This window comes from Podarcis muralis, chromosome 3 (genome assembly GCF_964188315.1).
Source record: "Podarcis muralis chromosome 3, rPodMur119.hap1.1, whole genome shotgun sequence".
NCBI lineage: Eukaryota > Metazoa > Chordata > Lepidosauria > Squamata > Lacertidae > Podarcis > Podarcis muralis.
Window position 1 is genome coordinate 56,900,152 of NC_135657.1, and position 12,971 is coordinate 56,913,122.

Here is a 12,971-nt window from a genome sequence, read left to right on the forward strand (position 1 = left end):
CTGGGTTAGCAGAGTCTGTAACCTGAAGCGTCTGTAACCCGAGGTACCACTGTACTTTCTTTCATCTGTCCTGAATCTTCCAGTGTTCACCTTTATGCTGAATGTCCAATAGTTCTAGTGGACAATGAGACATTCAGTTCACTGAAGCCTGCTAACTTCATTAAGCTATAGTTTGTAATCATAAACAACCATAAACATAATGGGACTCACTTCTGAGTAAATCTATTTAGAATTGCATTGTAAATTTGTGGTATGTGGCCACAAATTAAGATTCTTCTGTCAAAACATTCTATCATCTATCTATCTATCTATCTATCTATCTATCTATCTATCTATCACATGCACATACTGTATTGAATAATGAAAGGAATAAACTACAGAACTGCAGGCAAATGACTATTAATTTTCACTTTTATAAACTCAGATTATTTTTATTTAAATGAGATATTGATTTACTTCCCTTTTTATGTTCAAGACAGCTTATATCAAAAACACCACAAGATAAAAACAAAACAAAAGCAACTAGAAAAGGCCAAACCACTAAAAACATTCAGCCACCAAAAAATTCCATAGCCTCATCAAATCAGCATCCAAAAGCCATTTAAACCTTACAGTCTCAAGGGAAGCCTGGTGTAATTGCAACAAATGGTCTGCTTCCACGTTACTTGAGAGACCACCTTATCCTTTATATAACTAGTAGTTCACTGTGGTCTGCAAGAGATTTTCTTCTGAGGTTCAAAACTGATCACAAACTCACTCCACAGTAATACAGAGCAGAGCTTGTAGTGTGGCTGCCCCTGCTCTACAAAACAGTGTTTCTGCCATATGACATAGACATCCACTACCTGCACTTTTCAGAAAGAATTGAAGACATTTTGTTCTGGCAAGCTTTCCTGGCTGGAAGCACAGGTCTCTGCCACAGTTGCCTCCTTTTATTGTTTTTCGGTTCATTTGCTGTTATTTTCTATGCCGTTTCTAACCTGCTTTTTATTATATTGCGTGCATCACCTTGAAACATATATGTGGAAAGCTACTGATTAATTATTATTATCTCCACTGCAACTGAACTGGAATGTTTTACACATAAGCATTTCATTTAAAAAAAAAACTCATTATAACATTTTATGCCTGTTATTAGATTTCTATCTAAATATTTAGAAATTTTGCAACATGCCAGCATTGAGGTAATTTTCTTTTCCAATAAATTATGTGCATTTCCTGGGCCAAAGTAAGCATATAGTTTAAGGGGCAGAGTAGCCTAAACATCAACATATCATTAAGAAATGGTCCCCCATGGTAACCACATAATCCTGTGAAGTAGGTTGGGAAGAGAGATAGTAGCCAGCCCAAGGTGACTCTGGCTGAGTAGGGATTGGAGCATGCGTCTCCTTGCTTCAACTCCCATATTCTAAGAATGGTTTGACTATAGAGTGGTACCTCGGGTTACAGATCCTTCAGGTTACAGACTCTGCTAACCCAGAAAAAGTACCTCGGGTTAAGAACTTTGCTTCAGGGTGAGGACAGAAATCGTGTGGCGGTGGGAGGCTCCATTAGCTAAAGTGGTACCTCAGGTTAAGAACAGTTTCAGGTTAAGAACGGACCTCCAGAACGAATTAAGTTCTTAACCCGAGGTACCACTGTATGTCCAGTTACTATATGTCCTTAGCTGATGTATGGTATAGTAATGCAGCCCAAGTACCACTATGTGTTATTTTAGAAATCACTTGATACTCCATATTCAAAATCTACTAAAACAGAGATTGGGATGAGTCAGAGAAATCAAGAAAGTTAAACCACAACTACCCAAATGCTTCTGAACAACTTTGCCTCACTTTAAATGCCAGAGCTAACTAATTCATTTCTGACTTAACACATCTACAATGGTACCTCTGGTTACAAACGCTCCTGGTTGCGAATTTTGTCCCAGGATGCGAACAGAAATCTTGTGCTGGGGCATGCGTGCGTGCAGCGGGAGACTCCATTAGCGAAAGCGCGCCTCAGGTTAAGAACGGTTTCGGGTTAAGAACGGACCTCCAGAACGATTTAAGTTCGTAACCAGAGGTACCACTGTATTTGTACTTACAGTGGTACCTCGGGTTACAGATGATTCAGGTTACAGACTCCGCTAACCCAAAAATAGTACCTCGGATTACGAACTTTGCTTCAGGATGAGAACAGAAATTGTGCAGCGGCAGCGCAGCGGCAGCAGCGGGAGGCCTCATTAGCTAAAGTCTTGCTTCAGGTTAAGAACAGTTTCAGGTTAAGAATGGACCTCCAGAACGAATTAAGTTCTTAACCCAAGGTACCACTGTATTTTGAATGGTTATATCCAGCTTTATAGCCTGAGTGGCTCCCAAAGATTATAAAAATAAAAATCACACCTAAATCTAGTACAGGAACATAAATTATATGGCGTTCACGGAGAAACAGGATTATTCAGGCAGCATTTTGCATCCTGCTCTTCCAGGCAACTCCTATCAAAGTCTGCTGGCACAAAGGATCTCGTTCAGCAGTCTGGCCTTTCTGGTAGATGCCAGGCGAGAGCTTTCACCAAGGGCCTCTGAGAAGGTAGTGGGGCAGAGCCACTTAGCAACAAAATGTGATCAAAAGATAAACATAAAATGTAACATCCAACTCCAGATAAGAGAATGTGGAAGTACAATATATCTGCAGAGAGTCTGAAATCTAGCAGAAGCAAAGCTATGAAGTTCAATAGATTGACGTTATGAAAGACTTAAGAATTCAGAACTTACTAAGTATCTCTCTTCTTGTCTCATGCTTGGGGTGCGGATCATGTGGTTCTGCTCCCCTCTCCAATCTCCAAAGCGGCGGAAAAAGTAGTTGGATAAAAAACGGTTGATGGGATCTCTAATAATATTAATGTATACTGGTTGGTCTCCTCCAAACCTGGACAACAGAAACAAAGAAAAATCAAATCACAGACCGCCATGTCAAAAAATGTAAAACTTCAGTATCTGAGGAGGTTGTTTCTTGCATTTTTTAAAAAAATTAAAATTACAACTACAATATTATTTCTGAAGCCACAAGTATAAGGCTTTTCTGTCCCTTAAAGCAGGGGTTAAATGCTACACATTAGAAAAAGCACACTGTAATCTGGCATCTTAGTATTAGAAAAGCACACTGTAATCAACAAAATTTATTTTACTGAAGCTTACTAGGGAATCTCATCTTACTGATGATAAATCACATGGTTGTCAGTTTGACTTTAATCAAGTTTCTGTGTACCACATATTATATAGCAGTATTCAAAGGCACTATTTATTTTATTTTTAAAACTGTACATCAAAGAAAGTGTTTACTGTATTTATATTCTGCTTTTATGTAGGACTCCCAGTGGTTTTGATCGTCAGGTCCATCCACAACTACTTAGTTTCAATACTGTTTCTGGCATTCCTAGACCATCCACCAGGCTTGTAGTGACAACAGTTAAAATCACAAGTGTGTTTCTACTCTCCTTGGGCTCAAGATAAGACGAGCCTGTATCAGCTTCAGATGGGCCGAAGTGGTCAAAATCTCACAGCCACTACTACTAGGCATGCTTACTAACTGATGTAGGAAAGGGCTCACCAGAGGGCACTTTCCCATGGGAATCCTCAAACCTAGAGCCAAGAAGAGCAATCCCTATCTGTAGAAGATTTCCATACAAACCTGCAGCACCCTGTGGTCTTCAACAAAGCTTATTCCAGACTTATGTGCTGCATTTGCAGCTAACTTAGAACCATGTAGTAGCATACCCTTAAATGCAATGGTAGCAATATGTGTGGGGTTTTTTTTTTAAAAAAAGAGTACTGATCACTAGTTAATCTGCTTTTCTTCAAACAGCGGAACTCTATTTTAAGAAGGCTGGAGCATTAGTTAAACATTGCACAGGTGTGACAAGTTATCCTTGGAAAGAAAGTCTTCAGTGCAACCCAAGAGTTCTTATTTATTTGAATGGAAGCACTGTTAAAATTTAGCCACAATATCCAAATTACAGTACCAATTAAATGAGTGAAAAGTAACACAGTGCTGGTTTGCTTGTATTTTCCACAAAGGGCGACTCCTTTACCCACTAAGTAAAGTGTTTTTTCTTGTAGTGAAATTAAAAAAAAACTTGTGGGAACTAACTAAGCCAATGTATGTACATTTTGTATGCAAGACCAGGAACTGAAGTTAAGCAAAAACAACTTAACTTAGTTTTTGTATCCTTAAGATAAAACAATTTGCACTCTAATTTGTCTATTGGGTTATGCTTTAAATGATTTTAATGTAAACTATATGTTTACCTGTACAAAACCACAAAAAATGGAAAAAAACACACCCATATGTGGCCAAATTTACTACTTTGGCTCCCCTCTCCTCCTTTTGTATACTACAAGAGGAGGTTCAAAGCATCCACTTTCATATGCAGGCTACAGTTTCCTATGACATATGGGCTGTAGGTACTATGGTATTTTAAAATTATCCTTAGTGATCACAAATCAGGATCAAACTGCTTCTTCAGATCATGGTTGTTCTTACTAACTGTAGTTTAAACAAACTATAATTCTTGAGTTTGATCATCTCAGGATACTTCAGTTAGTTTAAAATGGAAAGAAAATGCTTTCAATCTCTGTTCACATAGCAAAAAACAATGGTTTTCCCCTGTGCCTGAACCCAGCCCACTAAGTGATACTTAGTGATTTTTTAAAAGGATGAGCAGAATGGTTTTTTTGGCTTTGTTTTACAAATAATTAAAAATGTTAACATGATTACTAGAAAATGCCCTGTAGACTGAATTAAATTGAACCATGAGAGGTAACTGAACTAATTGATGTGAAAGTGCTCTTCTTCCTGCCTTGCTGAAGTCAATTGCTGCAATAAACTGAGTTGATTAACTTAGCAGAAAAATCTAATGAAGGTAATCCTACAATTTTACAACACTAGCAATATACAAAATGTGCTTCATAGTGCTAAACCTCTACTTTTGGCAAAGTACCACATGTCCCAACCCAATAGAACCAAAGGGGTAGAAGAATTCGCCTGTAGTGTTATGCCAAGGACACACCCCAGAGGATTCTATTTCTACATTCCAGAAAATTAAGTAATTCTTCTGAGCAGAACAACACAGCATATTTATCTTAAGACTGACATTTGACATGAACTAAAGTAGGGTAGCTTGGTTAATATAATTTTATTTTATTTCTTGTTAATGGTATCGATAACACCCCAATGACTGCACTTACTGGTTGGACTAAGCTACCATGAAGTAACATAGTAAATGTCCACTTTGTTTACATTAAACTAAGAGCCTTGGTACTGACTCCTGCAGTATCCATATTTCCAGAGTAGAGCCTTCCCCTCAGTGAGGGTCAGAGTTCCATGGCAGAGCTTGGAACGTTGTGTTCCTGAAAAGCTCAAAGTCCGGCTTCTTTTCAATTCATTCATATGCTCAGATTCCCCATTTCCACCTAAACATTTCTCCCTTCTCTCCATATCCTTATGCATTATTGTTGATTTTTATTGTTAACACTTCTATCCTGTTTTGGTCCTGTCAGGGCTTAGCCACACTTCCTTTTGTCCCACTGCAGTACCCCAGGGAAAGCCGCTTTTTAGCATTCAATTACAGCAAATGACAATTCTGGTTTTCCCCAAATGGATTGCCATTTGTTCCTTTTTTCTCTCTAAAGAGCAAGTTTTCCCTTGGAAAGGAATGGGTCAAGGGGAAAACCGCTCAGATCTATGCCTAGAAAGTGGGGGTCAAGTGACAAACCGTTTGGACCCTTGCTTTCTATGCATGGCACAAAGTAGAAGAGTAGATGATCCCTAAGACACTCTCTTCAGTTGCTCCTTCTACCTATCACAGGCTCTATAAATATTGCTGTCACCCTGCAGCAAAATAGGCTTCAGCGTGATCATTATGCATTCCAATGTACACATGCTGGGTGTTTTTTCACCCAAGCATTAATGCTCTATAAAATTAAAGCATTTATTATGTTTGAAAGTTCTCACTTCTTGCAATCCAAGAACCTCTAGGCTCTCTGAAGTAATTTGAAGAACATAATTGATTTAGGATACACATATGTAGTTACATCAATCATCTCTACACACCACAAAAACTGAGATAATTTAGTTCAAAGTCTCTATCCCCAAAGCACTGCTTAAAGTATGGCTCCAAAATTTGGAAGAGGGGAAACAGAGGTTCCCACATTAGTATATGCTGCTTATTCCCCTCTTAAATTCAAAACGCCTAGTGTTAAAAAAATGAAAAGCCAAAACGGTAGCCCTTCTACCCCATCTATATGCTGTGTTGTTACCTAATGTGGCTCAAATGGTGCCAGGTTCAAAACTGAGGCAAGTTCTTAAAAGTCCTTTACATAGCTCAGTGTCTGCTGAACTAAGTAAGGGGATGAGGAAGGTTGCCCAAATCTTTGGTAAATGCAAAACTTAGCTGACGGTGGAAAGAACTACTGCAGCACAATGCAATACTGGCTGCAGTAGAGTCAGTGGCAAGCCTCCCATTGGCATAAAGGAGATTAGAATTTCATCGACAGTGAGCAATGAGCCCAGGAGTTCTAAACATCTTTCCAGAGCATACATCATTTCATCATGACACATTCAGATTGTATTGTAGGCACCTCCACCCTTCTCCTATTTACATTTACATAACATGGTAACTAAAGCAATTGCCTAAGCTAAAAAGTATTTATTGTATTCCCCTCCCCCCATTTAAACAGCTGGGGGAAGTTGAGAGCTAGAATCTTTCTTTCTGAAGCTTAGGGCACATAAGCTGTACCTCAACTGCACATACCCTGGCATTTCAGTTGATGGTTTAGTCAGGTACAGGCCCATTGCCAAGGAAATGAATCATGGGAAGGTTAAATGCCTTACTTATGAATTTCTTTTCCCCTCCCATAATTTCTCTACTCCATAGTTTGAATTTTGCTCCTTTGAGGACAAGCCTCTCTTAGTGCCTATTTGAAAAAGGGTTAACTTTCCTTTCTGTTTAAAAATGGCAAACATTTTTAAAATTATTGTTCTTGTTCTTGTTGTTTAATAATGCAAAACCATCTTTATTAGGCTAACTAGTAAATGTGTGGCCTCTCAACTGCTGCATAGAATTCTTCCTCAGGCAAAATGGAAAGTGTCAGTTTATAGAATGCAGGGCTGATTAAAAGGTCAGAAATTTTTATTAATCTGAGCTATATAGCTGCTTAATTGGGGTGGGGGGATAATCAGGGTGGGGGAGTGTGCTTCAAATAAGTAATTGAATATGAGCTATAAATTATTATAATGACCTAATGATCCACTGCAGCAAACTGAAATGTGTAATTTTAAAGATTATACTTTCCATCTATGTAGCTCTCTCACATAAGAAGAACTCAGACCGCATTACTGCCATTCCTCTGTGCATCCACTGCATAAGTGTAGTATCATTGTGGTGTCAGGTTCTACCTACAATCTTACATATCAACTAAACACTGCACATAAAGGTATAAGCTCAGGGGTGCTGCTCAGATGATCAACAAGTACACTGAGACTGTAAAAATATTTAGGCTGCCTAATTTATTCCGTTCTCTAACTTCCAATATTTAAGAAAATATATTCTGTTAAAGCTAGGAATATAACTTCTACACACCTTCTTCTCATGCTTGGGTGGCAGGACTATACTTCCACCCAGCTCACCCCAGCCACTCTAAAACAGCTACACAAAAAGGCACACAACAGTGATATAGACACTGGAACCAGACCCTGTGTTTGACTCAAATACCACCTCTGTCCACCTATCTTCTCTGGCAATACTATTACAGGACGTCCTATTATCATCCACAACATCAGGGGTTCTATCACTTGCTCATATTTCACTGCAATATGTGCCATCATATTCTAATAGTGTCTTTCTCCATAAGGCAAACATAACAGTATCTAAGCTATTAAGAATAAATGGACAAAAAATTGACATCAGAAATGGCAATGAAGCCAGTGAGGGGACATACCAGCCTTCCAAGATACAAGACAGACCTTATGGTGACTACCCTTAAACAAAGGAACTTCAGAAGGAGACTAAAGCGTGAAACAGTTGAATTGCAATACGCCAAAAAGTTTAGGGCTATATTTCAGAGTAAATTGACACAATGGATTTTTACCACACTATATGCGATCACTGGTGTCCCCATGTCAGGGTGTTTGTTTTATCAACTACTGATTTTGTATGCATATGAAACTAATTAGTTTCATTTCCTTCTGATCTGATTGTTTATACACTTCCTCCCCCTTCCTGTGAAAAAACCCTACAAATGTACCTGCAGTTCAAGACAACACGCATCTGATTAAGCATTCTGTAGTCAATGAAAGTTTATCTGCTTAGTCTTGGGTACCACAGGAAGATACTAACACGGCTACCACTCTGGATATTGGCATTTAGTAATTCACTATTCTTCAGCTCAATAGTGTTTTCTAAAGTTGCATCTGATGTAACATCACAAGCATATGTGATCATAATTTGAAACCTCCTCTCCCAAGAGTTTATATTTTAAAGTGTGGGGGGTGGGGAGAGAATGAACAGCTAATGCATATAAAATTACACTGGCAGAGGGAAATAAAAATAAAATGGAATTCTGGCAGGAGATTCTTTTTGACATAATGCAACATAGAGTTTTTCAGCTGAAAAGGTTATAAACTCAAGTGACCTATAAAAAAACATGAAGTGTACACAGACAATTGGAAACACAGACAAGGATGTATATTGTATTATATCATTTACTGCTTTAGCCAGTGGTGCAGGTGACGAGGGGGAGGAAAAGATGGTGAATCCCTGCATCACACATATCGTTCATGCTAGTATGGAAGCCGGTTCCTCGTGGTGCAATCTTATGCTGCATATGTGTATACATACCAGAATATACAAACAGATACCAGAGCATACATGTGGGTGTTTCCTAGATTACTGTTGCCCAGTCAGGATAGGAAAAGGAGTAGGAGCATTGGCTAGGTAAATATTGCACATTTTGCACTGCCCACAAGGTTCTGGGAGATACACACATATTGCAGTGACTGTACACTAAACTGAAAATGAAAGCTTTAAATAAATCAATTGTCTGTTAAATTAAACATACCATATAAAACACTGTAAGTCAGGAACTATCTTACCTTGAGAAATTGAGGAAGTGAACATGTCTAGTGAATAAATAGGGCTGTTCGGCAGTGCTTATATTTTTAATCAATTCCATCTAAAAACAAGAACACACTGAATTTAAAATCAAGCTTGTCAAAATGTAGCACCCAAACAGCAGCCTTCAGAAGAGATTTGTTTTTTTGAGGTACAGTACTGATACATTAGATCCCAGCCACTGGCACCAACTATATGGGGGCCTGGGCACCCACAAAAAATTGTTGTGGGTGCTCGGCACCCGCACTGCAGGGCCTCTGACATGACTTCTCGGGCCTTGCAAAGCACTGTAAGTCACATCCAAGGCCTTATGGGGGCCTTGGGGTTGGTGTCCAAGGCGTTATGCGGCCTCTGACGCAAATTCCAGGGCTCCCAGGCAGCATGTGCAATGTAATGTGATGTCATGATGCAACGTGATGTCATTATTGTATGGCGTGATGTCATGATGTCACGCTACATTGCATGTGCTGCTGGGCACCCATAATCTGGGGTCAAGTCAGTGCCCCTGACCCTAGCACTGTCTATCAAGAGTAATGGGAAGGAATAGAGATGGTCTATGCTACACTAAGATGGGAGAAAATAAGGCCACTTCTGTGACCTCCTAGCCTGCAAAAGTTCTAAATGTCAATATACTTTGCTTCACCAATTCACATGCTTGTTACATCAATTTTGTGGGATAAGTAGGAAGGTAGTTTTTTTCTCTTCCTACTGGCAGTTGCTGTGCCTGACTTTTGCTCTATTTACTGCGGTGCTTTGGAAAGTAACAGCTTCATAAAGCAGTACGTGCAAGGAGCAGTGGCGGCTTCAGCTGGGGGAGGGCGGGATATAAATAATATTTATTATTTTTTTATTATTATTTCTAAGGTCAACCTTTTTAATGTTGAATGAAAGGTTCCTTGGGACCAGTAACATCATGGCCACATACATTTCTCAGAGTCTGCAGGGGATGTCCTAGACTTTGCACTTAATTGGAATATCTGCTCTAATGTTAAAAACCCATCACATTCAAACACCTGCCCATCAGAATATGTGCATGAAATTCACACATATTGTTCAAAAATATTACACCTCCTATATTTATTCAATGTAGAAATATATTGCTTCTCATAACAAAATTATGCACAACTTTGCAGTGTATACCAGGAGACAGATGTGCCTAAAAGAACACAAATGAGTAAGTCAAGGTCTAAATAAACATAATGTAATTCTACCACATAGAACTTGCATTGCAATGGTGTGATGCAGTGCTTTTTCCCCCGAGAAAAAGAGGTGCAGGAACTCCCACCTTTTTTCGACAGACAAACCTAAGTTGTTGAGTTTCTTTCAGGAAGGGCTTTTCAGCCCAGAGTGTTCTGGCTGAAAAAAAAGCCCTGGTGTGATATCATGTAAAATTGTTTGGTTACTATTGTACATTCTATTTGCCACCAACCAGAGACCTAATTTTTGGTAACTTAAAAAAATTCTTTCATACCCATGTGAGAGAAATAAAAGGTGTTTATTTACTGTAGGCCCTGACTTTATTCTTTCATTTGTATCTACTGACTGGCCAGGCATTAAGTCGTAATCTACCTTTTCCATTATTTAAGAAAGCCTATGCTATTGTTTCCATGGAGATCGCTTTTCAAAAGCTGGTCTCAACTATCAGGATAGTTTTTTCTCTCCCCTCACTATTTTGGCCTGGTTGTGTTTAAGTCATTTTAGAATGCAGTTCCAAGATTTAATAATGCAAAGCTAGATTTTACTTTTAATTTCAGAATATATTTGGTTAAAAAGGGGGCTGAAATACAGTTCTCAGCACTTACTTTCAGCTTTTAGAGTGTTCTGTAATATGTCAGGCTCCTGAAAGCGTTAAAAGAGATGTGTGCAAAAGAATTCCAGACATTCTTGCAGCTCTGATTTCCTGACTTCTGCGCTGCGCAGATTATTCTAATTGGCTTTAGAAAAACTTCTAGTTGTATTTGGTGGGTGTGGGGTGGACTTGACTGTTACCATTCCTTTAACTTGAGGGCTACAGTAACTGAGCAAGATTACATACAGATTTGTCCAATTAGACAATATAAAGCAATGCACAAATTGGAAATAAATATGTTTGTAGAAGGTGGTAATATGCATGTTTCCTCACTCTAGTTTAGTGGGGCTTACTCCCAAGTAAATATGCATAGGATTGCATCCTATGTTAAGTTAAATTGCTGGAAATGCTGCTCTAGTTTGGATGCATTTACTTGTTATAGCATAAATAGCACTATATACTGTTTTTCATCATACTGTTGGAAACTTCTCAGCTAGCCAAAAGCAAGGCAGACTACCCAAGCTGTTCTCCAGTGCACCTGTTGCATATACCTACCAAGTCTAGCCTGAGGCTCCCCTCTCCCCAGCTCAACAGAAGATTCATGGGAGTGGGAGGAGGAGGAGGATGAGAAGAAGAAGAAGAAGAAGAAGAAGAAGAAGAAGAAGAAGAAGAAGAAGAAGAAGAAGAAGAAGGAGAAGAAGAAGAATTGCAGTAAAGACAAGAGAAGGATTAGCTCAATCATATAGATAGACTGTGCAGGTCCCTTGGTAGGAACAAATCAAAGGGCATTCTCATGCTAATCACTGGCTGTGCACCCTGGAATCCTCTAGAATGCAGGCATAGTCTCAGGTTCTACAGTGAGCAGATCCTGCCAGAAGAAAGAATATGAGTAGAATCCTGCCGGATCAAACCAAAAGCCCATCTAGTTCAGTATCCTGTTCTCACACTGGCCAATGAGATGTCTATGGTGTGCCCACAAGCAGGGCCTGACTTCAACAGCAATCTTCCCTTCTGCGGAAGCCCAAAGCTAGATCTAGTCAAACTAGCTGAAGAATTAATACTTCCATGTGTCTCTGCAAAAGAAAATCCCACCACACTGACCAAACAACTCATATTAGGTATAGGAAATGTGGAATGACACCTCCCTGACCCAGCCAATGTTTGCATTTCTTTTGATGCTTTTGTCCAGAAAGGTATAAAAACTGGACTGCTGGAGCCATTTTTTTGTTCTGGCTTTGCCTGGTTCCACTATGAAAATCAATTGCTCAATCACCTATGTGGTTTTGGGCTCCCCAGATCCACTCTGCTGAATATCACTGGGCCTGAAATCACTTAGCTAGCAAGAACCAGGGATCAGATTCTCCTGCTTTTTCCTTTATTGTCTCTGGACCCCCTTGCTTGCTGAAGCGAATGTCCCGGCTTGGTGCGGCTGCTTCAACAACCCATTCCCAGGCTTCACTACTTTTCATCCCTTTCCCTGGATCTTTGCTAGCTGAATCTGAGATCCATGAAGCTTTTTTCAGGGTCTTTTTGCTGCCTTTGATGTTTTTCCTGCCTCACCTAGGCAGGGGAAACAGGTTATGTAGTCAGCATCTAGGACTGCTCAGCAGGGCACATGTCTCTCCCCATACTGTCTCTCAGAGCCTTCGCAACTGCTCCATCTTCCTATCTTTGAGTGTGTGTGACTGCGTTTTAGAAGCCACCATCTGGTCAGAAGAACAGACAAGCCAGCTGAATCAGGCCAATGGACCATCTAGCCCAATATTCCTTTTTCTCACATGGCAGGACCTGGATGCAACAGCACTTTGCTCACATGAAGTTCCCAGAAGCTGGTATTCAGGGGCCTCCTTTGCCCAGAAGAATCCTCCTGCTCAGCTGTGCATGAATGAGGCCTGGTCTGCAAGATTAGCCCAGATAGAGAGTGCAGGCTGAACTCATCCCCCATCTCCTCCAATGCCTTGCATGCTTGTTCCTTCTTGTGTGTGTGCATTTAGTTGTTCTGTAGTTAGCTAATCCCCTGAAACCATAGAAATG

General features: G+C 39.7%; 1 protein-coding gene across 3 annotated transcripts in view; it reads right to left on the bottom strand.

The window, feature by feature from the left end:
* UST (uronyl 2-sulfotransferase) overlaps positions 1–12,971 on the bottom strand; it is a 158,696-nt gene that overhangs the window by 84,981 nt on the left and 60,744 nt on the right. For all 3 annotated transcript variants that reach the window (XM_028723633.2, XM_028723632.2, XM_028723634.2), the window contains exons 4-5: positions 9,130–9,209; positions 2,754–2,907 (exon numbers count right to left, since the gene is read on the bottom strand). In XM_028723633.2, coding sequence (XP_028579466.2) covers positions 2,754–2,907; positions 9,130–9,209 — 234 coding nt within the window. The remainder of the gene's footprint in view (positions 1–2,753; positions 2,908–9,129; positions 9,210–12,971) is intronic.